At 45.8% G+C, this 27,409-nt stretch overlaps 1 protein-coding gene across 1 annotated transcript in view; it reads left to right on the top strand.

Annotated features, from left to right (window-relative positions):
- Positions 1-26,113, top strand: part of LOC138766581 (H-2 class II histocompatibility antigen, E-S beta chain-like) — a 148,432-nt gene extending 122,319 nt beyond the window's left edge. Inside the window, exons 3-5 of the mRNA XM_069944171.1 lie at positions 19,729-20,013; positions 25,618-25,738; positions 25,975-26,113. Coding sequence (XP_069800272.1) covers positions 19,729-20,013; positions 25,618-25,738; positions 25,975-26,113 — 545 coding nt within the window. The remainder of the gene's footprint in view (positions 1-19,728; positions 20,014-25,617; positions 25,739-25,974) is intronic.
- Positions 26,114-27,409: the final 1,296 nt, after the last annotated feature.

A 27,409-nucleotide genomic window follows, 5' to 3' on the forward strand; every position in this document is an offset into this window, starting at 1 on the left:
TATATACATATACAGGATGCTTATCAGCCCATATACATATACAGAATGCTTATCAGCCTATATACATACACAGGATGCTTATCAGCCCATATACATATACAGGATGCTTATCAGCCCATATACATATACAGGAGGCTTATCAGCCCATATACATATACAGGATGCTTATCAGCCCATACACATATACAGAATGCTTATCAGCCTATATACATATACAGAATGCTTATCAGCCCATATACAGGATGCTTATCAGCCCATATACATAAACAGAATGCTTATCAGCCTATATACATATACAGGATGCTTATCAGCCCATATTCATATACAGGATGCTTATCAGCCCATACACATATACAGAATGCTTATCAGCCTATATACATATACAGAATGCTTATCAGCCCATATACATATACAGGAGGCTTATCAGCCCATATACATATACAGGATGCTTATCAGCCCATACACATATACAGAATGCTTATCAGCCTATATACATATACAGAATGCTTATCAGCCCATATACAGGATGCTTATCAGCCCATATACATAAACAGAATGCTTATCAGCCTATATACATATACAGAATGCTTATCAGCCCATATTCATATACAGGAGGCTTATCAGCCCATATACATAAACAGAATGCTTATCAGCCTATATACATATACAGGATGCTTATCAGCCCATATTCATATACAGGAGGCTTATCAGCCCATATACATACACAGGATGCTTATCAGCCCTTATACATATACAGGATGCTTATCAGCCCATATACATATACAGGATGCTTATCAGCCCATATACAGGATGCTTATCAGGCCCATATACATATACAGGATGCTTATCAGCCCATATACATATACAGGATGCTTATCAGCCCATAAACATATACAGGATGCTTATCAGCCCATATACATATACAGGATGCTTATCAGCCCATATACAGGATGCTTATCAGCCCATATACATATACAGGAGGCTTATCAGCCCATATACATATACAGGAGGCTTATCAGCCCATATACATATACAGGAGGCTTATCAGCCCATATACATATACAGGATGCTTATCAGCCCATATACATATACAGGAGGCTTATCAGCCCATATACAGAATGCTTATCAGCCCATATACAGGATGCTTATCAGCCCATATACAGGATGTTTATCAGCCCATATACAGGATGCTTATCAGCCCATATACATATACAGGAGGCTTATCAGGCCCATATACATATACAGGATGCTTATCAGCCCATATACATATACAGGATGCTTATCAGCCCATATACATATACAGGATGCTTATCAGCCCATAAACATATACAGGATGCTTATCAGCCCATATACATATACAGGAGGCTTATCAGCCCATATACATATACAGGATGCTTATCAGCCCATATACATACACAGGATGCTTATCAGGCCCATATACATATACAGGATGCTTATCAGCCCATATACATATACAGGATGCTTATCAGCCCATATACATATACAGGATGCTTATCAGCCCATATACATATACAGGAGGCTTATCAGCCCATATACAGAATGCTTATCAGCCCATATACATATACAGGATGCTTATCAGCCCATATACAGGATGCTTATCAGCCCATATACATATACAGGAGGCTTATCAGCCCATATACATACACAGGATGCTTATCAGCCCATATACATATACAGGATGCTTATCAGCCCATATACATATACAGGATGCTTATCAGCCCATATACATATACAGGATGCTTATCAGCCCATATACATATACAGGATGCTTATCAGCCCATATACAGGATGCTTATCAGCCCATATACATATACAGGATGCTTATCAGCCCATATACATATACAGGATGCTTATCAGCCCATATACATATACAGGATGCTTATCAGCCTATATACATATACAGAATGCTTATCAGCCTATATACATATACAGGATGCTTATCAGCCCATACACATATACAGAATGCTTATCAGCCCATATACATATACAGGATGCTTATCAGCCCATATACATATACAGGATGCTTATCAGCCCATATACATATACAGGATGCTTATCAGCCCATATACATATACAGGATGCATATCAGGCCCATATACATATACAGGATGCTTATCAGCCCATATACAGGATGCTTATTAGCCCATATACAGGATGCTTATCAGCCCATAAACATATACAGGATGCTTATCAGCCCATAAACATATACAGGATGCTTATCATGACTTATGAGGGTCACAGGGGCCTTTTTTTTATATGAGGACATAGAGGGAACCTGGCTCTAAATACTACAAGGGGCATAAAGTGGGCGCTGTTACAGCGTGGAGCAATACAGATGGGGAGTTTGTATAGAGGTGATGATGGTGCTGGAGCTAAGAGTCTACAAATTATGTCTGGTAGACTCTGTATAGACAACTCATGGACTCATGGTCTTCATGACCGCCGGCCAGATGGAGAAGAAAATAAAACGAGAAACAACTTTGCTTACAGAAACATCCCCTGCAGCTCACACAGAGATGACAATCCTGTCTGCCCATTGAAATGCATGGGCAAGTATCTGCTGCGGATGCGTTGTGTATGAAGGCACCCTTCACACATAAACATTCAAAGTACAAACTTCTTTAAATAGAAACCATACACCATACACAGTAATTGCTTACACACAAAAAAAAAAAATATTGTTTTGTGTCCGCCATTGTCAGAATTTTATTGTTTGTTGTTTCTTTTTTGCCATGCTACAATAAAAGAATTGGAATTGGACGACTGGGTGCTGGAAAGGTCAGATTTTGGCACCTATCAGAGCCATATTTAATATTTTGTGGGACTTCTATGAGCCTGATGGATGGCATCCATGCATTTCGACAATCAGGAATGGCAGAGAATGGCAGTGCATTCTATGACAAGAGGCCAAAACTTTTACCTTACTCCATTTATTGTCCAGGCCCTAGTGAACAGTATACAGAGAGGGGGGAGTCCTGTATGATACATAACCCCCCCCCCCCCCACACACACACACACACACATACACCGACTCCATGTACTGTTCAGGGCACCAGGGCTCTGAACCACGCTCTGAAAAGTACATGGAGAAGGGGGGTATTGTATCACAAAGGATCCCCTCTCTGTATACTGTTCACAAGGCCCTGAAGGTTTCATTGGGGAAGGGTGGTGAGGTCACCCAGCTTTCCCATCTTGTAGTCAGTATGATGGCAGTCACCCAGCTTTCCCAGCATCTTGAAGTCAGTCTTATAGAGGTCACCCAGCTTTCCCAGCATCTTGTAGTCAGTATAATGGCAGTCACCCAGCTTTCCCAGCATCTTGTAGTCAGTATGATGGCAGTCACCCAGCTTTCCCAGCATCTTGTAGTCAGTATGATGGCAGTCACCCAGCTTTCCCAGCATCTTATGTTCAGTATTGAGGTCACCTAGCTTTCCTAGCCTCCTGTACTGGTTGGGGAGCTAAAAACCTGGAAAAGCTGGATAACACTTTCTGATACAAGGGAAATATGCTTAGGGCCAAATACTGGGGTGTGTAATATGCTCGAGGTCTGATACTGGGGTGTGTATTATGCTTAGGACCCGATACTGGGGTGTGTAATATGCTGGGGGCCTGATACTGGGGTCTGTAATGCTCACTCTGTATTGTCCTAATTGTAAGGTACGCGCAATGAGAACAATATAAGGAACATTCTGATCCCCCCACACACACACACACACACCGGTGACAAACCACACCCCGCAAACCACCCCCCCAAAAACCACACCCACACCCCGGCTATCATCTACATCTATAACCTTCCATCCTACAAGCAGATCATTCTCTAGTTTTCCACTTACCTTCTACAGCCTGACTGACGGTCAGATAGAATATACACAGCGAGGAGAAGAGGAGCAGGGTGCGGGGGATTCTCTGACACATTGTTATATCTGAGGGACACCACGCATCCACAAACCTGCAAAGAAACTTCTGATGTGTACACAGGACGGTGCTGAGACTCCTGCCTGACACCTAATCCTACAACTACTAATAGGAAGGACGGCAGGGTATGACACCACAGTTACTGGGGAGAAGCTTCTGCTCAGCGGGGCAAAGGAGACTGAGCAATAAAGCTTAGAGGAAGCATATTACATAAAAAGGTACTGTATGCTAACACAGAGCAAAACAAGTGGAATCCCGCCTGCCTCAGGGCGCCTCACTGTCTTGAATAGGATGCCAAAGGGATCACGTCAATTCCTAGAGTGGAGAGTCGGGAGAGCAAAGAGCACGCAAGGCATCCCATTCTAAACAGTGAGGCACACTGAAGCAGGCAGGATCCCACAGTGGAATTCCACCTGTTTTGCTCTGTGTGAACATACCCTTAAAGTGGTCAGAAGTCACAAAAATCCACGTACAGTTCAGTCAAAAACTATTTTAATCTTTGCTACAGAATGCTCTTGTCTTTTTGTACATTTTTGCAGTGTTATTCTTTAAGAAGATTATTCGGGACAGGTAAATACATTTATTGCTAAGACAGAAACCAGTATGAACACAATAATTATTGGATCGTTACTTTGGTTTACCTTCTGATCTGTGGGGTCTGACCCCTGGGACCCTGCTGATCTGGGAAACTGGTGTTTCTCCACTTTTCTTCGTTACCCTGATGATTCTGCTGTGTTTTTGTTCCCTGCACAGTTAGCAGTCAGTAGCATCCCTTTCCAGCAGTGGCGTAGCTACCATAGAGGCAGGGAAGGCAGTTGCTATGGGACCCGTGGAGGGAGGGGGCCCAGGGATGCACATGGAAGATAAGAGCCTCCTGTGTCCTTTTGCTTAACCCCTTATTTACTGCAGTGTGTAAGTGACCCAATGTTCTCTTACATGCTGCAACACAAAAAAGGGTTAATAAGACAATTAGCTCTCTGCCTCACTACTCTGATAACCTCTGACCTCTGTTCTCTGAGCTCCTGCAGAGTTCAGGGGTTATCAGTGCAGGAGTAGTGAAGGAGAGAGCTAATTGTCTTCTGTATTAACCCTTTTTTGTGTTGCAGCATGTAAGAGAACACTGAGTCACTTACACAATGCAGTAAATAAGGGGTTAAGCAGAAGGTAGTCTGCTCCTGCACCTATGTATATAACCATGAGGCTCCTAATAGGCTGTTATAGTTAAATACAGTGGATGGACAGAACAAGCAGACATTGGCTTTCTCCTCTGCCAGTCACTGTTGTGGCTGCACGCAGGATTCTACCTCTGGACACAAGAGAATTTTTTTGGCCACATCACTGAGTATATACTGTATATATTATAGTGGCTTGAGAAAGACTCTAGAGCAGAGTCGAAACGTTGCCACACGTGTTGGGTGAATAAATTTACACCTTCACTTTATCCTGGAGTGCCGTCTCTTCCCTATCTTCATTTGTATACTGATGGTACCTGGGGTCGGTTACCTGGAGTTGTGCACCCACGAGCTGGAAGCTTATTGACTGAAAGTCACACAGTGCCGTTCTACTTTCTTATTCTCTATATATTATAGTGTGTAGGGGAGGGGGGCCCCATACAGTTTTTTGCTATGGGGCCCCATGAATCCTAGTTATGCCCCTGCTTTCCAGTGAAACACTGAATGAGCTACAGTGCTCAGTACTATAGCCCTTTTTTCCCCTTAATCCAAAGAGGCCTTGGCAGTTGTGTCCCGAAAGATGAATAAGCCGTATACTAACAACTTGCCATTATTCCTCACTTATTGTCACCAATATACAGGATATAGCGCTCAGCTATCCTTAGAGGCCCAATAGTCTGCATGTACGTTCCACACCACTCTCAGTAATTCTCTCCCTTGTATAACAACCCACTGCCAGGAATATTTATTAGTATTATTTCTTTTTTAAACTGCCCAAAACAAAAAAGCAGGTGATGTCCTTCCTTCGCACCACTGGGTACTATAAGAAATACATCCTTCACTATAGTAGCCTGCCCCTGACGGACCTCCCTAAGAAGAAGATGCCCTCCACAGTCAATTGGACAAATGACTGTGAGACAGCCTTGAAGGCGCTGAGGACTGCTTTTTTTTAAAGTGTCCCTGTTGTTATAACGTTTAAAATCTAAATCAACAGTAGATTTGATATAAAGCAAGTTTGCAATTTACATTAATTATTTTTGTTGTTGGTATCAGGCTTTAAAACAAAGCTAAACTTACCAGAAATCCAAATCCAGTCTCCTGAAGGCAGCTATACAGTATAACAGCTATACTTACTTATATCCAGGTTCAGTCTCCTGAAGACTGCTATATAACAGCTATACTTACTGAATCCAGTTCCAGTCTCCTGAAGGCTGCTATATAACAGCCATACTTACTGTATCCAGGTCCAGTCTCCTGAAGGCTGCTATATAACAGCTATACTTACTGTATCCAGGTCCAGTCTCCTGAAGGTAACTATATAACAGCTATACTTACTGTACCCAGGTCCAGTCTCCTGATGTCAGCTAGATAACAGCTATACTCACTGTATCCAGGTCCAGACTCCTGAAGCTTTTTAGATTTGTGGTGGTTGAAAAAAGAGACTAAACACCTGAAGTCTTACCTGTACAGAAAGTCACAGCTCAATATGTCCATCAATTACATGACTGACTTCTCTGGGAAACATGGGACTTTCTTTTTTCTGACTCTTTGGGGGGGGAAAAAACTGCCAGAAAATAGCTACGTCAGACTCCCCAGGCAATGGCTTATGTCTCGGAGAACAAAATGACCAAACAGCTGACCTCCAACATGCCTGATGTTTTTTCCTCTAATACCTTGTGAGGCAACAGCACCATACCAGTGTATTTTTTAGGCAGTTTATTACACTGTGATATCAATAAAAGGCCTTAAAGGGAACCATTCACCCCGTGGCCCCCGGCAGAAACTGACATACAGTGACATAAAGGTCAATATACTTACCACATCGCTCCCGGTCCCGTCCCGAAACCCGTTGTTGACACGGAGAAATCGACGATTCTTCTTCTCGCGCCCATTATGGTAATGAGCGCCGCCGGGTCCGAAATCCAGCCTTCTCCCCGCCTCCGACACTTGATTGACGCCAGGTCCTCTTCCTCCTCGTCTTCTTTCTTCTCGCCGGATCCCGCGCAGGCGCCGTGACAGTCGTTTTCGGCCCATGCGCAGTTCACAATTGAAGCCGCTCCGCAGCTTCACTGTTTACTGCGCGTGCGCCGATTGGCTCGAACACGTATCCTGTTTACCGCGCAGGCGCAGAAGAGGTGACGAGACCATCGCAGCGGCGCCTGCGCGGGAATTCGGCAGAAGACTGAAGACTGAAGACGTCGATCAAGTTCCAGGAGGCGTGGATGGGCGGCGATGAGAAGAGGACCTCATGAATAAGTTGGACTCGTCCGTCGTTTCCTATGGACGTTGGACTCATCTCAGCTCATTACCATAATGGGCGGGAGAAGAAGAATCGGCGATTTCTCCGTGTCAACAACGGGAATCCAGGACGGGACCGGGAGCGATGTGGTAAGTATATTGACCTTTATGTCACTGTATGTCAGTTTCTGCCGGGGGCCACGGGGTGAATGGTTCCCTTAAAAAGAATCCACTGTCACTGTCTACATCGCCCACAGTCAGTTGACAATTGGGGCAAGATGGACAAAGCCCCCAGAAGACACACACCAGACCTCCCATGCCTCACCGCACACTCTGTTGTACGCCTCCGCTGCACACTCCACTGTACGTCCCCGATGCACGCTCCTGGTGATTGAGCCAGGGAGAGCCGGGGGTAGAGCTGGGAGGAGAGTCGGGGGGCTGAGCTGGGAGGAGAGTCGGGGGGCTGAGCTGGGGGAAAGCCTGGGCAGGGGGCTGAACTGGGGGGAGAGCTGGGGGCTGAGCGAAAGGGGAGAAATAAGACATCCCCCGAAAATAAGACATAGGGGGAGATTTATCAAACATGGTGCAAAGTAGAATTGTCTTAGTTGCCCCTAGCAACCAATCAGATTCCACATTTCCTTTTTTAAAGAATCTGTAAAAAATGAAAGGTGGAATCTGTTTTTTACACCTATTTGAACACTAATCCCAAGAGGCAGCAAAAGATACAAGAAAATAAATTAATTAATAAGGCAAGTGACTAGATATATATTTAATCATCATATTTCAACCCACATGATTTTATTTTTTGAACTGCTCTTACTGCATGAAAACTTTGTGCATCATGTCAAAACAAGAAACAATTGTAGTAAGTGACCACTAGGAGGCGCTGCCTTTCTGTTTTTCTCACTTATTAATATGGTACGAAAAAAGAACATATAAAAAGACTCTCCCCAGTAACAAGTGATAAGTTGGTATCTATTCTCGGATTGGTCGTTCCCCTCACAGCAGAAACCTCATAGAGTTATCATTATACGCTGACTTCTTCCTCTTGTGCAGTCACAGTTTTACATGTGTGAGAAGATTAGAAGCAGAAAACATGGGAAATACTTTCTGCTTTATATTTTTCATATTACTTGCCAGACTTGAATTTTGCAAATCATCAGGTGAGTCGACTTTAATTTTATTACTGTTAATTCCTTTCAGAAAACAGCTTTGTGCTCAGGGAAAAGTAGGTGGGATGGTAGAAGAAAGAAAACATGAAAGAAAGTACACGTTATCAACTATGGGATTTACTGTAGGATCAACAGCAATAACATGTATAAAATATGTAAAATGGTGACAAGATGGCGAGCGGAGAACAGCACGTCCTAGACGCTGCGTCACGAGCCATATCCGAGATTGTGGGTGCTCTGACCCGCTGGTCAGCAGCCTCTGCAGAGAGGTACCCGCACCCCGTAGGTCCCCTTCCTACTCTCACTGGTCCGGCCACACAGCCGACAGCCTGGGAAGAGATACCAGGAGGTGAGGGATATTTCTTTAAGATCCGAGACCCTGATCAAGAGAGTGAGCCGTACTCCGAGTTCTCCGTCCATGATGAGGATGAGGATGCGGCAGAAGCTGCCTTTGACGATGATGAGTGTGTGGCTATCCTGAGGCCACCGCCCTACTCCAAGACTCCGGCCCCAGAAGAGCCCCTAGGCCGCAACCCTTTGAGGCGGGACCGCCTCCACTACCTCCGCTGCCACAGAGAGCTCGCAGAAGCAAGACGCAGCAGCTTCTAGATGTTATTAGAGACAATGGTCCGGATAAGCAGCCACCCTTCTGTCATCCGGCAGCAGAACGGAAAGATGACCTGGCAGTGACAGCTCCATCCCAGACTAGCGACATAGCTTCCCGGAAAGTGACCTCTGGAGCTGGAGAAGCCGGAGAAGTAGTTGATTAGATGATATGATCAGCCACGTCCTAGTGAGAAACCCTTAGAAAGGTGGAGAGCCACTGTAATATCGTTTAACAAAGAAAAAGGCTTCGGGGTTATTCAAGACTCGTACACTGGTGAGCTCATCCGTGTGAGTCGTCGGGCCATTAAAAGGGCATATCTTCCTGGTACTCGCCATAACCTGAAGGAAGGTGAGATCATTAAATATACACCGTATATGTTTGAAAGAGAAAAGTGGGCTGCAGTTGTCACCCGGCCTGAGTTCTATATTTAGGAGCCCTTTAAGCCAACTGCATCACAGGACTGGAACGAGACCTAGGAAGCTTATCACCGGCAGAAAGCCATAGAGGAACAAGTCATTGTGGCCACTACCACAAGTTCCAAAGCTCCATCACCAACCAGACAAGATGTCAGGCGGAAACCCGCTGCTGCAGCTGTGACAGAAGTCTGCACTGTCTCCCAGGTACAGCCTCAGGTCACTTACAACGTTGCTGTGACCACAACGCCAGCCCCTGTTACTACTACAGCTTCTACCATGACTGGGGAGTGAATTTGCTGTAAGAGACTTGGACCTAGGAGATTGCTTCCAGCTCTACCAAGAAAAAAGTCTACAGCTGCAACTCTGGCACCTTGACGCTCTCAAACCTTCTAAAGAGTGTCCCTCAAAGGGCACCGAAAAAGGCGCTATGCTGTCCCTTGGGCAGTTCGGCTGAGCTGCTCTGTTGAGCCACGTTGGCTCCTACTGTTTGTGTGTCCCCAGTTCGTAACATCCCCTGTTCAAGATCCCTGCACCCGGCTTAGCCGTGATTCCCCTTTCCTTTCTCCCCTTTTCGTGTGAGGAACAAAGCTTCGCTGTTTACAGAACTGACGCATCACAGCAACATTCAGGGTGCATATGGACAGATGCATCCAGTACCAAAGTTTTATTGTGGACGATTGTACTATTGCCCAAACTAAAGTACAGTGCACTTTAAAGTATTCTAATATATGCTTATGTTTTATAACCCATGCTGTCCAGTCCAGTCTTTTTCTCAAGGTGTTACACCGTGGATGGCTTTTCTCAAGTGGGGGAGTATGTGGTGTCCCACCAAGGGTGTTTCTGTTGTATACATCCTTCGCAAAAGCCTGTACTTACTGTACGTATGTGGTAATAAAGGTAGTGATAAAGTTTCACCACTAGATGTCGTTGTTATAGATATGTATATTCAGATGCTGCACAGCTGAAGTATGCAAAGGGTTATTAATTGTTTGTATTATGACATGTGGATCTGTGAACCTATAGAAATCTGTTCTTCTATCCTGTCAGCTTTCTCTTTACTTCTTTCATAGGACTCTTCACCCACTCACAGCGCCCGTAAGTTACGCTGAGGAAGGAAGTCACATAGGTGGAGGAAGTGTAAGGTCTTTTGTGTTGGATATTGTAGAGGAAGGACGCAAGCTCTCTACAGTGATCCTCCCTGGGTCCTGGCCCTATGCCAGGTCCCCTACATGGGTCAGTCTTAGTCAGAACCTTGAATGGGTAGGAGACAAGACACAGCTCACAGCTTCTTCTTAGTAACGCTACATGACACTTTGCAGTGTTAAACCCCTTTCAAGAGAGGACAAGTCAGAGACAACCTCAACCCACGCCGTGGACTAGGGGAGTAACAAAGCAGGACAGTATCCACAGACAGCAGTAAGCTAGGAACTGATCCGGATAGAGCAAAGTTGCGTTAAGCCTAGGAACTCTATCTCGCAGCGCGGGTGTTAGCAGGAAATCCTCAGCATTCCGCTCAACCCAGGTATCAAGGTCTGGGTCCTGTGTCACCCTTTGGTACGAGTCCCTTAACGCTAGTGGGCATAAGGTGGTGCTAAGACTCAAAGGTCAAAACACAGGCACAGGAAATCTTCTTATTCTTCTAAGTATTTTTCTACCTCATCCTCCAACATCCCGGCAGAGCACAGTACTACTTGGGTTGAGATTCTCACGCCATCCTCCTCACTGCTACTCTACTTCTTGTATCTCTCAGCATGCTATTCAGTCAGCACAACTGTACTCTCCACTACATTCCTAACACAGATCTGGTTGCTGTATTGTCAAGTGTTCGTCCACAAGCTTTATCAAGTGTATTATCAAGTCCTTTATCAAGAGACCCTATACTGTCAAGGGAAATCTGTATGACTGGCTGCACACAAGTACCTTCAAGTAAAACAAGCTATTTTATAATAAAGAGACTTTGTGATTCTTCCACGCACACCGACACAGTGTACACTATAGCCTTGGGACACTTCCCCTTTCTGTTGGTGGCAGTTTCGATCTGGGAGGGTCACTACACCACTCTGGCCTACCGTGATATCTTCCCAAGGGACCCCGTAGCAACCCGGCAGGACACTGTCCACAGGGGAAAAGGCTCCAAGCAGAAGTGTCATCATACCTGTGTGCCCACTCGGCACTGGCACTGAATTAACATCCTAGGGCACGGCTGTATCTTGGCCAACCACCACAGAAGTGGCGTCACACTTCTCCATCTGGCAAGTGACCAGCCGTCCCTCCGACACAACATCACCGGGGGTCACCACATGAGCCTGCGTTAAAAGCCCCTTTTAAGCATTACCCCATTGGCCAGGGGTAAGATCCAATATGTCACACCTCTAGTTATTGTACAAATTGGGTCTATTCACACTGAGACCTTGGAATTTTTTGGTTATGGATAAGTTATCCTTTGATATCATTTTAGGCTTACCCTGGTTGGATCAACACATCCAACACATTTTGATTTGTCCTCCACGGAGTTGTTTAAATGGGGACCTAAGTGTGCTTCTCATTGCATTTCTCTGAATGTCACAGAGTGTCCTACCAAGGAGGGGGAAGTTCTTGTCTTATTATGCTGATGTCTTTGAGGAAGGCTCAGCTGATGTGTTGCTCCCACACTGACCATATAATTGTGCTATTGATCTGATTCTGGGTTCAAAGTATCCTAAGTGGAGAATTTTCAACTTATCTAGGCCTGAAAGGCAGGTGTAAATGTCTAAATATGTCCAAGACAGTCTTTACAAAGGACGTATCTGTCCCTTATGTTCTCCCCTTGGTGCTGGGTTCTTATTTTTGTTGAGAAAAGATGGTGGTCTAAGACCCTGTATGGATTAACGCAAACTCAATAAGATCACTATCAAGAACCAGCACCCCCTTCCCCTTTTTCCGGATCTTTTTAATCAGATTGTAGGTGCCCAGTGATTCTCTAAAATCGACCTTCGTGGGGCCTACAATCTGATCAGAATAAGGGAAGGGGATGAACGGAAAACTTTCAATACCCCCGAGGGGCATTTTGAATACTTAATCATGCCCTTTGGGTTAAGTAATGCACTAGAAGTTTTTCAACACTTTGTAAATGATGTTTTTCGTGAATATCTTGGTCGCTTCCTTGTGATATTTCTTGATGACATTTTGATTTTCTCCCCAGATTGGTCATCACACATAAATCATCTTCGGAAAGTAATGGAATTACCTAAAAATCTTCCAAATTCATTTATAGAAAAAACACTCCAGACACCTCCAAACGTGTATAGCCGGGCGCAGGTCCAAGGGCAGTGGCGTAGCCACCGTGGTCGCGGGGGTCACCGCCGCGACCGGGCCCGCCACAAGGGGGGCCCGCGGGGCCCCCCCGATCAATCACTCTTGTGACCGCAAGCATTGTTTTGCTTGCGGTCACAAGAGTCTGGCTCCGTCTTTCCCACGGCTGCTGCGCGGCTGCCGGGGGTGTCGCGTCTTACCCCCGGCAGCGCGCGCATCCCAGAACTCCCTGCGCGCCTTGGGCCCTGACTTCCGGTTTCCGGCGCGCAGGGAGTTCTGGGATGCGCGCGCTGCCGGGGATAAGACGCGACACCCCCGGCAGCCGCGCAGCAGCCGGGGACAGACCGAAGGAGCGAGGATCAACGTGGGAGCGCGATGTCAGGTGAGTTAAGTTTTGTTTTTTTATCAGCCTGTACGGGTGGGGGGAAAGGAGGGGGGCATCTATGAGGGTGGGGGGAAAGGAGGGGGGCATCTATGAGGGTGGGGGGAAAGAGGGGGCCATCTATGAGGGTGGGGGGAAAGGAGGGGGGCATCTATGAGGGTGGGGGGGAAGGAGGGGGGCATCTATGAGGGTGGGGGGGAAAGAGGGGGCCATCTATGAGGGTGGGGGGAAAGGAGGGGGGCCATCTATGAGGGTGGGGGGGGGAAGGAGGGGGGCATCTATGAGGGTGGGGGGGAAGGAGGGGGGCATCTATGAGGGTGGGGGGGAAGGAGGGGGGCATCTATGAGGGTGGGGGGGAAGAGGGGGCATCTATGAGGGTGGGGGGGGAAGAGGGGGGCATTTATGAGGGTGGGGGGAAAGAGGGGGGGCCATCTATGAGGGTGGGGGGAAGGAGGGGGCCATCTATGAGGGTGGGGGGAAGGAGGGGGCCATCTATGAGGGTGGGGGGAAAGAGGAGCCATCTATGAGGGTGGGGGGAAAGAGGGGCCATCTATGAGGGTGGGGGGAAAGAGGGGCCATCTATGAGGGTGGGGGGGAAAGGGGACCATCTATAAGGGAGGGAGGAAGGGGACCATCTATAAAGGGGGGGAAAGGGGACCATCTATAAGGGAGGGGGGAAAGGGGACCATCTATAAGGGAGGGGGGGAAAGGGGACCATCTATAAGGTAGGGGGGGAAAGGGGACCATCTATAAGGGAGGGGGGGAAAGGGGACCATCTATAAGGGAGGGGGGGAAGGGGACCATCTATAAGGGAGGGGGGGAAGGGGACCATCTATAAGGGAGGGGGGGGGGAAGGGGACCATCTATAAGGGAGGGGGGGGGAAAGGGGACCATCTATAAGGGAGGGGGGGAAGGGGACCATCTATAAGGGAGGGGGGGGGGAGGGGACCATCTATAAGGGAGGGGGGGGGAAGGGGACCATCTATAAGGGAGGGGGGGGGAAGGGGACCATCTATAAGGGAGGGGGGGGGGAAGGGGACCATCTATAAGGGAGGGTGGGGGGAGAGGGGGCCATCTATAAGGGAGGGTGGGTAGAGAGGGGACCATCCATAAGGGAGGGTGAGGAGAGAGGGGGCCATCTATAAGGGAGGGGGCCATCTATAAGGGAGGGGGTAGAGGGGGCCATCTATTTGGGGGGGCAACATAGGGGGAGAGGGAATACACAGAGGGGGGCATATATTATTAGGAGGTCACATAGAGTCAGGGCTACCCACTAAATGAGGGTGTAAAGGGGACAGTACAGATGTGCAGTGTGTAGAGAGATGGAGATGGTGTCAGAGTGAGGAGCCTAATATGTCTGTCTGGCAGATTCTGTGGATTCGTGGCTCGGAGAAGTTCTCATAACGGCCCAGGACGGATGGAGAAGAAGATGAAAAGGAAAGAACTCCGATCAGAAAACACGTCCCCTGTGAGTCACCTGATATAACTGCACTGTAATGTATATGGTGTATAGAGCCTGTGTAGAGCTGGGGCCACCTCTATATGACTGGATGAGGTGATTTAGTATACTGGATTTGGTCAGTAGCAATATGGTGGTGACGGTAGTGGTTGTGGTGTGGCGGTAATGTTTCCTCCCTATATACTGGTATTACTGGTAATATTGGTCTCAGTATACAGGATTTGGTCGGTAACAGTATGGCGGTAATAGGTAATATCTGTCTTGGTGTGTGTGTGTGTGTGTGTGTATATATATATATATATATATATATATATATATATATACATACAGTGGTACCTTGGTTTAAGAGTAACTTCGTTTAAGAGCGTTTTGGTTTAAGAGCTCACAGTTTTTCAAAATTGTGACTTGGTTTAAGAGCATTGCTTTGGTTTAAGAACTTCCTGTATTGGGTGGGAGCGCGAGTGGAGAAGGGGCATGGCCTGCATAGCGGGGTCTACAGCACTGTACTCTAAACACCTTCCAAATCATAGCAGATCCCCTTCAGGCTGGGGCTTACATCAGGGGACAGGACTGTGGGGGGGGGTAATCTCTCCATAGCTGTAACCCCTCTCTCCCCGGACAGAGAGTGCTGCATGTATGTGCCGACATCTGTCCTGCTCATTCCTTCATGCTCCCTGCAGTCTCTGTCCGCCCTTGTGTTTCCCATCCTCTCCATTACTGTACAGTACAGAATAATAAATATATTTGGGGTGTGGAACCAATTGTCTGCATTTACATGATTTCTTATAGGAAAATTTGCTTTGGTTTAAGAGTGGATTTGGATTACAAGCACGGTCCTGGAACGAATTATGCTCATAATCCAAGGCACCACTGTGTGTATATATATATATATATATATATATATATATATATATATATATATAATATATATATATATATATATATATATATATATATATACACACACACACACACACAACAATAGCATCACTTGGTCGTGAAAGGAGGGGGGGGGGCAAGTTGGCCTCTCGCACCAGGGCCCAGGAGACATTAGCTACGCCCCTGTCCAAGGGCAAAAATAGATGATGAGATAAGAACGTGTGTATTGCGACCCAACGTCCTCTCTGGACTCTTGAAAAAGGAACCAGTAGTGTTTTGAAACACGTTGGGTCGCAATAAACACTTTCCAACCGGATCTTGATGCCCAGGTGGTTAATTTGCAGTCTTTAGCCCCTAAAAATACTCCGTACCTCATAACCTTCAACTTTGAGTTCTTGAGGAGACCCATTGCTCCGTCCTAGCAGGTCACCCGGGCATTGCTGGCACAAAGTATCTGCTCTCTCGCCACTATTGGTGGCCATCCTGGCCCAGAGATGTCCAGGGGTTTGTTAAGGAATGTGAAGTCTGTGCCAGGTCCAAGGTCCCTTGCAGGCTGCCTGAAGGTATTCTTTGTGCCCTTGCCTTCCCTGAGAGGCCTTGGACCCATATATCTATGGACTTCATAACAGACATACCATTGTCTAAAGGGAAAACAGTAATCTGGGTAGTGGTGGATAGATTCTCTAAAATGTGCCACCTCATTCCCTTGAAAAAACTTGGACTCTCAGCGCGCGCGCCGGGCTGCAGCGGCTGATATCTCCATCACCCGACCATCTCCAGAAGCAGGACCCGGCGGTATTAGGTAAGTATAGGGTGCTCTAACGGGGGTCGGGAGCCTGTCACCCCGGCATGGGGGGTGACAGGTCTTCTTTAAAGGTTTTGGAGAGAGCTCTGTGCCTGACTAGGGACCTCCTCAGCCTTTCATCCTCAGTCTGATGGGCAAACAGAAAGGATTAATCAATCATTGGAACAGTTTCTCAGATGCTTTGTGTCCAGCGCCCAGGACAAATGGAGAGAGTATTTGTGTCTGGCAGAATTTGCCCTGAATAACCGAGAAAGCAGTTCCACCAAAATGTCGCCGTTCTTTTATGGTTTTAATCCAAGGTATTCTTCTGTACACTGCTGTGAGTCTGTAAATCCATTAGCTGAGGCAATGTACAAGAGATTGTGCACAGTCTGGGCCCAGGCTCTGTTGAGCTTGGTTAAACAATTGTTTAGCTGTTTTAATAAAGTTTACACTCCCTGGGAAAGCAGGGACGCAGTATTACAGGGATCGGTATTCCCGGCAATAGAGATTCCCGGCATTAATACAGCTCCATTTAATATTTAATTTATAAATCAAATTTTCTTTGAAAGCTATTTTCGTTGTACAATAGCTTAGTTAAAACAAATCCATGCTTTTGCAATTAAATAAACTTTATATAAAATTTATTTATATATAAAAATTTATATATAAATAAATGTATATATATTTATTTATTTATTTACAGTATATTTAATTGATTCATTTGTTTAAATTATGCTGTTGTACAACGAAAATAGCTTTCTAAGAACGAATATTTGCTTTATTAATTAAATATTAAATGGAGCTGTATTAATGCCGGGAATCTCTATTGCCGGTAATACAGCTCAATGTAATAATTTAGATTTAATTAAAACAGCAAATGTTTCTTCTAATTATGTGATTTTTTTGATCAAAATAGCAACATTAGAAGGAACATTTTGTTTTATATGTCCGCTCAGGTGATTGGCTGAGCGGACATATAAGGAGCCGGAGCAGACACACTGAGCTCAGTGTGCCGGGCTCCGGCGAAGAGACAAGACAGAAGAGAGAAGACCTGGGAGGGTGAGTATAAAGCTCTCTCTCCCCCCTCCCCTGCACTGCACCCATCCCAGCAAAGAAGGGGGGTCACTTAACCCCTTCCTTGCTGGTATGGGTGCAGTCTGACATCAGTCTGGCCCCCAAAGGGTTAAGTAGGGACCCTTACTTAACCCCCTGGGGGCGAGATTGCTCAGTTTGGCACCCACTTTAACCCCTGGGGTGCCACACTGTAAGCAGCGATCTGTAAAGATGCTGCATACTGTAAGGTGCACAACACCGCTCACAATGATGGGTGTTGTGCACCTGTTTGTGTGTTTTTTTTGTGTTTCTCCCTTTTTGTTTTTCAGATAACGGTATCCTGTGGATTACAGCGGATTCGGTGGACTACGTCAATGACCAGCGGTTGTTGGGATTTTTTTTTTTATAAAATGGTCAACAAGGGGTGTGGAGGTGTTCTATACAGAGTCTATAAACATGGGAAGGTCATGTATCTTGATTATGTCATGTGACCTATTGGTCACCAAAACTTGCAGGAACAACTACAGTGTGGGGGAGACCATATCCAGTAGGCCGCCATAGAGATGACATCCCCAGCAGCTTCACGTTATGTATAGAGAAGTCACCCAGCAGCCCCCACCCCTCCAGCACCACATCCCACACCCCTCTAGCACGCCTTCTCCTCAGCTTTTATACTGTACACTGCGCTGCTATAACGCCATCCTCCACTTTATTACAGCTGCTGTGGATTACATGACTGAATATAAGCATGAATGTCACTATGTGAACGGGACACAGCGGGTGCGGTATCTGCAGAGATACTTCTACAACCAGGAGGAGATTCTTTACTTTGACAGCGATGTCGGGAAATACATAGCGAAGAGCGAGATGGGGAAACCTGCTGCAGATTACTGGAACAGCAATAAGGATCTCATGGAGCATGTGAGCAGCAGGGTGGAGAAATTCTGTATACCAAAGTATGGCTGGTTAGAAGTTACAGGAAGGAAAGGTGAGATCCATAGCAGATTAAGGGCAAAAACTAGAAACTGCCGAGCTTCTTATCAATTCTCACCTTAGTAATCTCCAGCTCTGTATGAACCTCTCCTATGGACTGCTCCTCCCACAGCTTCCCCCCCCCCCCCACACTTACCTGGTTGAGATCGGCGCTCATCATAATGTTTTTCATTTTTCCATAAATATGCAGTGAACCGAAACCGGAAAACAAAATAGAAAAAAAACTAAATTTCTTTTCCCCCTATGGTAATACTGACATGTTTATATATGATCCTCAGTTCAGTACGATTACAACAATAGGCAAATTATAACTTTTATTTTAATTTTATTTTTAAACTTTTTTTTGTTTGTTTCTGTCCCACTATGGGACTTCACTCTGATCACTTATATAATACACTACAGTGGCTTTGCAGAGCCCCAATGTAAACAGAAGAAGATATCCCTCACATCACCTAATTAACCACTTAAATCCTATTAAAACAGCATATGTTGAGGTATAGTGGGGGATCGCACGCCGCCCAAACACCACACCCAACATCCCCCTGCGCGATGCAGTTGTGGGGGGTGATCCTGCCTACTTGCCCTTTCGGGCTTAGAGATAATGACACTGAATCGGGCTCGGCAATTGTTTACCAGCAGCCCTTAGTAATGAAGCACTGATTGCAGAGATCAATGCAGTACATATGTACTGCATTGATCTCTATGAGCAATCAATACATTGCTCATAGAAGTCCCTTAAAGGACTACAAATTACAGTTAAAAAAAAATATATATATTTTTTTAATGAATAAAAAACCCTTTCCATATGCTGTTAATAAGTTTGCTGCTACAATTTATGGCTTCGCTCATCTGTAGTTATATGGATGGTAATGGAGCAATTTTAAACACATTTAGTTTTTTATTAAAAGGTTTTAAATTTTTTAAAAGTAAAATAAAAGTTATATACAGTAAGTTGCCTATCGTTGTAATCGTACTGACTTGAGGAACATAGAGAACAGTTTTACCATAGGACAAACGGCTTAAACACAGAACAACCCGAAATAGAAAAAAATAGCGTTCTTTTTTAATTTCACTGCACAAATATTTTTTTCCCGGTTTCGCAGCACATTTTATGAAAAAATTAGGTCATTGCAAAGTACAATTAATGTCTCCAAAAATAATGGATCACGTGGGTCTGTAGGTGTAAAGTGAAAAATGTTGTTTCCTCCTTGGTGCAGTCTTCTTATTGGATGCTGTGTGATGTATAATTATTGCGTTACACATTTTACACTCCATGTCTGGCTTTTTCTTTGTGCAATTCCCAGCAGCTTATTCTATTTCTATCTTTTTTTCTATTTCAGTTCAGCCGGAGGTAGTTGTGTCTGTGATGCCTCATGAGAATACAAGCACCGTGCACCATATCCTCCAATGTTTTGTCTTTGGTTTCTACCCATCCAAGGTTATGGTGAAATGGTACCGGAACGGTCAGGAGGAAACCGAGCAGGTTAAGTCTTCTGCTCTTTTTCAGGATGGAGATTGGACTTTCCAAATCCTGGTGATGTTGGAGACAGAGATACACAAAGGCGACACTTTCACCTGTGAGGTTCATCACAGCAGCCTGGGGGCCCCGCACCGCGTACACTGGAGTAAGTCTTTTGTGCCATCGCTGAGGTTTTAAAGTGACTCTGTACCCACAATCTCACCCCCCCCCCCCCAAACCACTTGTACCTTTGAATAGCTACTTTTAATCCAAGATCTGTCCTGGGGTCCTTTCCGCAGGTGATGCAGTTATTGTCCTAAAAAACAACTTTTAAACTTGCAGCCCCGTGCCCAACAGCCGTGGCCTAGAGTGTGTATGCATTAGGCTGGCACACCCTCTGTTTCCCTCCTCCCCACCCTCCTCATCATTAGGAATGCTCCAGGCAGACTGTCTCCCATGTGTGTCAGCCCGACACATGGGCTGGATCGTTAAAGGGGTAGTGCGGCGCTCAGTAAATTATTCACAGAATAACACACATTACAAAGTTATACAACTTTGTAATGAATGTTATGTCTGTGAATCGCCCCGTTCCCAGTGTCCCACCACCCCCACCCGTGTACCCAGAAGTGTTGGTGCATTATACATTACCTGATCCGTGTCGAGGGCCGTCCGCCATCTTGTGCCAAACGTCATCTTCGGACGGACGGCCGAGTCGCTGCAGCCCATCCCCCCTCCGCCGCGTCACAACTGTGCTCAGCCGCGATTGGCTGAGCACAGTTATGCTCAGCCAATCGCGGCTGAGCTTTGGATGACGCTGCATAGGGCGGCCGGCATTCGGGACAGTCGGAGCTGTTCGCCGGCCGCCCGAAGAAGACGTCAGTCGCTGAAGATCGGAGACGGCACGTGACGGTGAGTATAGCGCACCACACTTCCGGGTACACGGGTGGGGGTGGTGGGACACGGGGAAGGGGGCCATTCACAGACATAACATACATTACAAAGTTGTATAACTTTGTAATGTGTGTTATTCTGTGAATAATTTCTGGGCACCGCACTACCTCTTTAAGGCACCTGTGCAATGTTCAGACAGGAGAAAATGTTCCAGTGGCATTCCTAATGATGAAGAGGGTGGGGAGGAGGGACAGAGGGGTGGTGCAAAGTTGGGGCACAGATACTACCGTACTACCGTTGGGCACGGGGCTGCAAGTTTAAAAGTAGTTTTTTTAGGACAATAACAGCATCACCTGCCAAACACACCACAGGACAGATCTTGGATTAAAAGCAGCTCTCCGAAGGTACAAGTGGTTTGGGGAGGGGGGGGGGGCAGGTTGTGGGTACAGAGTCGCTTAAAGGCTATGTTCACACTACGTATATGTCCGGCCGCATATTTTCCGCGGCCGGACATATACGTATGAAACTCCGGCCGGGACTTTATACAAGTTGCGGCCGGTTACGTACGGACCGCGAACTTACGCCCGTAGCGTACTTACACTTCCCGAGCGCTCTTCGTAGCGATCTAACAGCGGTCTTTTACTTGGAAATCTTCGCCTAGCCCCAGACACCCCACAGAACCTTTTGGATCGGAACAAAAAGCTGGCAAAATGAAGAAATCACCACTACGTACGGGACCGCATGTTACGCTACGGGGGGAAGTTACGGCATTTCCGTCCGGAAACAATGGTCTGGTTCATTTTTTACGGCGCCGCATATGATCCGGGTGTAAGTTCGTACGTAGTGCGAACTGTGCGCCCGTAAATCGTATACTTTCCATTGTACGCAAACTACGTAAGTTTCCGGCCGCTTATTCACGGAACGCGCTACGGCCGGAAACTTACGTAGTGTGAACGTAGCCTAAAGGTGTAGTTTAGCATAAAAAATTTCTTTCAAATCAACTGGTGCCAGAGATTAGTCATTTACTTCTGTTAAAAAAATCCCAGTCTTCCAGTACTTATCAGCTGCTATATGTCCTGAGGGAAGTGTTGTATTATTTCCAGTCTGAGGGTATGTGCACACTGAGGAAAAGGCGAGGAATTCAGCTTGAAATTCAGCTCCAAATTCAGCTTGAAATTCCTCCCGTAAAATATGTACAGAGCAAAGTCCCATTGTGTTCAATGGGTTTTCTGCTCTGTTGTTCACACTGCAGAATTTCCAAGCAGAATTTTCTGCTATAGATCTGCTAGAGGAATCCTATAGAAGTCAATGGGGGGCTTAAATTCTGCTTGAATTCTGCCTGAAAACTTTCAGCTACAATTCCTCGAGAATTGCTCAGTGTGCAAGGGCCCTTAGGGTATGTGCACACTGAGGAAAAGGCGTGGAATTAGGTGAGGAATTGAAGAGGAATTTCAGCTTGAAATTAATCCCTTAAAATATGTACAGAGCAAAGTCCCATTGTGTTTAATGGGTTTCCTGCTCTGTTGTTCACACTGCAGAATTTCAGAGCAGAATTTTCTGCTGTAGATCTGCTAGAGGAATCCTATAGAAGTCAATGGGGCACTTAAATTCTGCCTGAAAACTTTCAGCTACAATTCCTCGAGAATTCCTCAGTGTGCACATACCCTTAGGGCCCTTGCACACTGAGCAATTCTCGAGGAATTGTAGCTGAAAGACTTCTGCTTGAAATTCCTCGCCTATTCTGCTCTAGCAGAATTCGAGCGGAATTCGGGCGGAATTTGAGCGGAATCCGCGCGGAAATCAAGCGGAATGCAAGCGGAATTACCAGCAGAATTCAAACCCCATTGACTTCTATAGGATTCCTCTAGCGGAATCCGCCCAAAGAATTGACATGTACATTCTTTGGGCGGAATGCGGATTCTGCGCGGAATCCGCGCGGAATTCCGGACGGAAATTTACTCTGTGTGCACGGGCAGTCGGAAATCCCATTGTTCTCTATGGAAAGAGCAATGTTGCATTTACACGGGCGGAATTCCACGCGGATTCCGCCCGCTTTTTATGGCGGAATTCGGGCGGAATTCCGCGAGAATTGCTCCGTGTGCACATACCCAAACACAGTACTTTCTGCTGCCACCTTTGTCCATGTCAGGAACTGTCCAGAGTAGGAGCAAATTCCCAAACAAAACCTCTCCTGCTTTCCAGACTGGAAAGAATCCACCACTTCCTGCAGGACATACAGCATCTGATAAGTACTGAAGACTGCAGATTTTATAATAGGAGTAAATTACAAATCTCTGGCATTTCTGACACTAGTTCATTTGAAAGGACTTTTTTATGTTTATTTTATTTTTTGCTGAACTTTTTGGTGGTGGTATTCATTTTTTTAAAACTTTGTGACATTTTGCACAGGTGTGTTTGTGATGTTTTGGAAGTACTATAGAAAAGTCTGTGGAGAAAAACACTTAAAAATGCAATACTGAGCGCATGCGATGCTCGGCTAAATACTGCACTGACCTAAAAATGCTACAATAACACCAAAAACTAAACCGATGTACATGGAGGCTCGCAGAAGACACCCCAAATAGTCTTGTGGTTATTTAAACACAATATATTTCTCATTTTTCTTCTTTATTTTATTGACAAATTAGTGAAATGCAATAGAGAAAAAGAGATCTGGCAGCAAAACAGTTTGTGACACTTTCAAGAAAAACCCACTGAAGTGAATAAGGACGGAGGAAAGAAATGACAATTAGGCTTCTTTTACATTGTGTAGACGTACACTTCAAATGTCCCAGGCGTGTACACCCGCAGTAATTGTTTGACAGATGCCACTTAGTTTAATGTATACACTGGTACCTATCTCAGTGTTAACATTAAGCTGAGCCTGCTGTATGCTGCCTAACCCATTCCCTCTCCAGGGCTTACCGTTACGTCCTGAGAGTTTGGTGTCCCACCATGGGTGTTGCTATTGGTTACACCCTTCGCAAAAGTCTGCACTTTTTGTCAGGTAAAGTGGTGATATTGGAGTATTTAAGTTTTGCCACTAGATGTCGCTATTGTAACTATCTTATGTCTAGTTACTGCAGGCTGTAGTTATTAAGGGGTTACTGTATGTTTATGTACCACATGGATCTGTGAACCAAAGAGAGCTCCTTTTTTCTTAGCCTATCATCTCACTCTTTACATCTTCTCATGCACTCTTCATCCATTCACAGCGCACCTAACAGTGGCTGTGGGAAGGAAACACATGGGTAGAGGAAGTGTGGTGGTCTTTCCGTGTTGGACATTGTAGGGGAAGGACGCAAGTTAGATAGCTCCCTACAGTGGTCCTCTTTGGGCCCTGTCCCTCTGCCAGGTCCCCAGGTTCAAGAAGTTGTAGTCTTAGTCAGGTTCCCGCATAGGTAGGAAGCAAGACAAGACACAGCCAACCATGGTTCCATGTTACTTCTCTCTGTGAGTATATCACTTATAGTGTATTGAGTGTGTACCGAGCTAGGTGGGGGTTTCCTAAGTCAGCCCCTGGCAGAAGAGTTAAAACTAAGGATGGTCCGAATCTGCCAAGGTTCGGGTTCGTATGAACCCGAACGCTCGGCATCAGATTCCCGCTGTCTGGCCGCTCCGTGCAGCAGGTGGATACAGCGGGAGGACCACCTGGAAAACTGGGATACAGCCTATGTCTATGGCTGTATCCCAGTTTTCCAGGCGGTCCTCCTGCTGTATCCACCCTCTCCACGGAGCGGGCAGACAGCGGGAATCATTGCCGAGAGTTCGGGTTCGTACGAACCCGAACCTCAGCAGGTTCGGACCATCCCTAGTAAAAAACCTCCTGCATACCACGCAAGCTCCGGTCATGGTGGAGGCACTGTGCTGAGTGAGAAGGTGAAAGTAAACATAATTCCCCCCTCTTTACACTGGAAGCTCCATTAGGGGGTGTTACATGTGGACCCTAAAACCAGTCCAGTCACAAATGGGTATTAATGTATTAAGTAGAACTTAGGGCTGTAATGCTTCCTCGCTCCCCTCCCTATCTCTGCTTGATTGACAGTCCAAGCAGGGATAGGGAAGTGAGGGGATTGTGTCACAAAAGTCACTAAATACAAAAGGGTATTTTACATTTGGTAACAACCTGTTTAATAATTCGCATTCGTTCAATGTAAAATTATTCAATAGCCGCTAAGCTGTAACTCTCCAACTGTTCTGAAACTCACAACAACTGGAGGACCACGGATCGGAGACCACTGATAGAATGTTAGTTCTGTGTTCCCTATTACTCTATGGACCAAAACGTTTCCACAGAAATCAGATACTTGCTTGCATTTTAAAGGGGTACTCCAGCGAAAAGCTTTTTCCCAGTAATTAAAGCACATTACAAATTATATAACTTTGCAATATGCTCCAATCACCTATCTGCCTCCCTTCCCTCTCTTCCCCCCCCCCCCTCAACCTCCCACCAGGAAGTGAAGTAAACTCATTCTTATCTAATGACTGTTGACCCCAGGCTGTTCGGTGGCAGCCATTTTGTGACAATGAAATCATCAAGAGGGAGGCGGGTCTAAGCCCTGTTAGGCCAGCCTCTCTTTGTCAGATGTCTCAGGTTGCTCAGCCCTGATTGGCTGAGAAAGCTGTAAGCCATCTAACAGTTTTACAGAGTCAGTTAGACATCACAGGAGACAAAGTGCATCATGGGAAAGCCCAAACCAGGAAGTAAAGAAAAAATGAAGAAACAAACTGGAGGTTCAGGGACCTGCAAACAGCGGGAAATCCAAACGGAGACTCAGGAGGGATGGTATATGTAAAAACTATGTTTGGTTGATTGATTTTTTTTTTATCAGCGCTGGAGTACCCTTTTAAGTAATCCAGATACTATTTTTATCAACAGAACCTCAGCAATCAGATGCAGACAAAAGTAAGATGGCAACTGGAATAGTTGGATTTGTCTTGGGAGCAGTGTTCCTCATCGCTGGTGGTGTGATGTACTTGAGAGGCAAAAAAGGTAAGAGGTAAAGGAATAAGATCTCAGTAAAGGAACACTGGAGTTTTAAATACTGGGCACCAGGGCCGTTTCTGCCATGAGGCCAAATGAGTTTATTGACCAGGCAGATTTGTAGGGGTATAGGCATGGGGGGGGTGATGAGGTGGTGTGTGTGTGGGCGGCATTTCAGGTTTTGCCTCGGGTGGCAGAAAATGAATGTTTTAATGATTAGTTGAGGTCTAAGTATGTTTGTCATGTCTATAGTGCCTTTGAAGAACCCCAGTTGGGACTCCTGACTGATGTCTTTGACATCCTCCAGACTCTTCCCATACAGATGATAATGCTGGAGAGAGATGGGTCAGGCATGTTTGATTTCAGCTGCCCTACCCTACTGTTCTCATGAAAATAAACTGCAACCGGCGGAGTCTTCCTTGCTCCATTGAGAACACATGAGCACCAACATATTCCACTGCATATCAGTGAATAAATGTACAAATTCAGACATTACATAGTAGCAGCTAATAAGGAGAATCTGTGAGCTCCTCCCTGATGGGCCATAAGTGCTCCCCAGTACCAGTAGCTGCTGTGCCACCAGTTTCCAGCAAAGCTGGGAAGTTAGTAGGAATTAAGTTCATGGTATTCAGGATGTCAGGTCAGAGATGGCAGGAAAAGGACATAGGCAATGTGACTACATGTTGCTGTGACTCCCCCTCCATGCTTACTTATTTACTGGCAGGAACGCTGATTGAATTTGATTGTTGTAAAATCATTAGAAACTTATAGACACTTATAGACAAGAGCTTACAACATATGAGGGAATAGGGCACAACATAAGTGAGGAACCAGTTCACAAGAGCTTACATTCTAAGGCTATGTTCACACTATGTATATTTTCGGCCGTAGTGCGACACGCGAATATACGCACGTAGTTTTGAGGTTGATGCGTTCGCTAGAAAGTATACGATATACGGCCGTACAGTGCACACTACGTATGAGCTTACAACCGGATCGTATACGGCGTCGGGAAAAATGAATACGACTATTGTTTGAGGACGGAAATGTTCGAACTCACGGCCGTGGATTTCCATGCGGTCCTGTACGAAGTTCTTATTTCAGCCAAATTGAACTTTATTTTTCGATCCAAAAGGTTCTGTGTGGTTTATTGGGCTGGGCGAAGATTTCCAAGTAAATGACCTGTTTCAGATCGCTTCGAAACAAGCTAGAGAAGCATAACTGTACTACGGGCGTATGTTCGCGGTTCGTACGCATCCGGCCACATGTCGATTTTTCACACGCCCGTAGTTTCAGCCGCACATGTACGGCGGCGTACGAAATGTGCCCAAAAAGATACGTAGTGTGAACATAGCCTAATGGTGTGTTTACACAGATCTTGGAAGCCAAAACCAAGTCATTAAGGAAAGACTGAGATTTCTCCTCTTTTCAAATCCATTCCTGGCTTTGGCTTCAAAAATCTGTCAGATAATTCTCTCTCTGTGTAAACGCACCATTAGGCTATTCTCACACAACATAAATTCCGCAGTAATCACGGCCGTTGTTGCAACTGCCATGATTAGTACAGAACTTATGTTGTGCTAAAGGCTGAGTGAATCCTGGCCGGAGTGTATACACGTAGTAAACAATCCGGCTGGTATCCCTAGCGGCGCAATGAATAGCAGCTGCAGAAAACTCTGTCAGTTGA

The sequence above is a fragment of the Dendropsophus ebraccatus genome, chromosome 10, assembly GCF_027789765.1.
Source record: "Dendropsophus ebraccatus isolate aDenEbr1 chromosome 10, aDenEbr1.pat, whole genome shotgun sequence".
NCBI classification, from domain to species: Eukaryota; Metazoa; Chordata; class Amphibia; order Anura; family Hylidae; genus Dendropsophus; species Dendropsophus ebraccatus.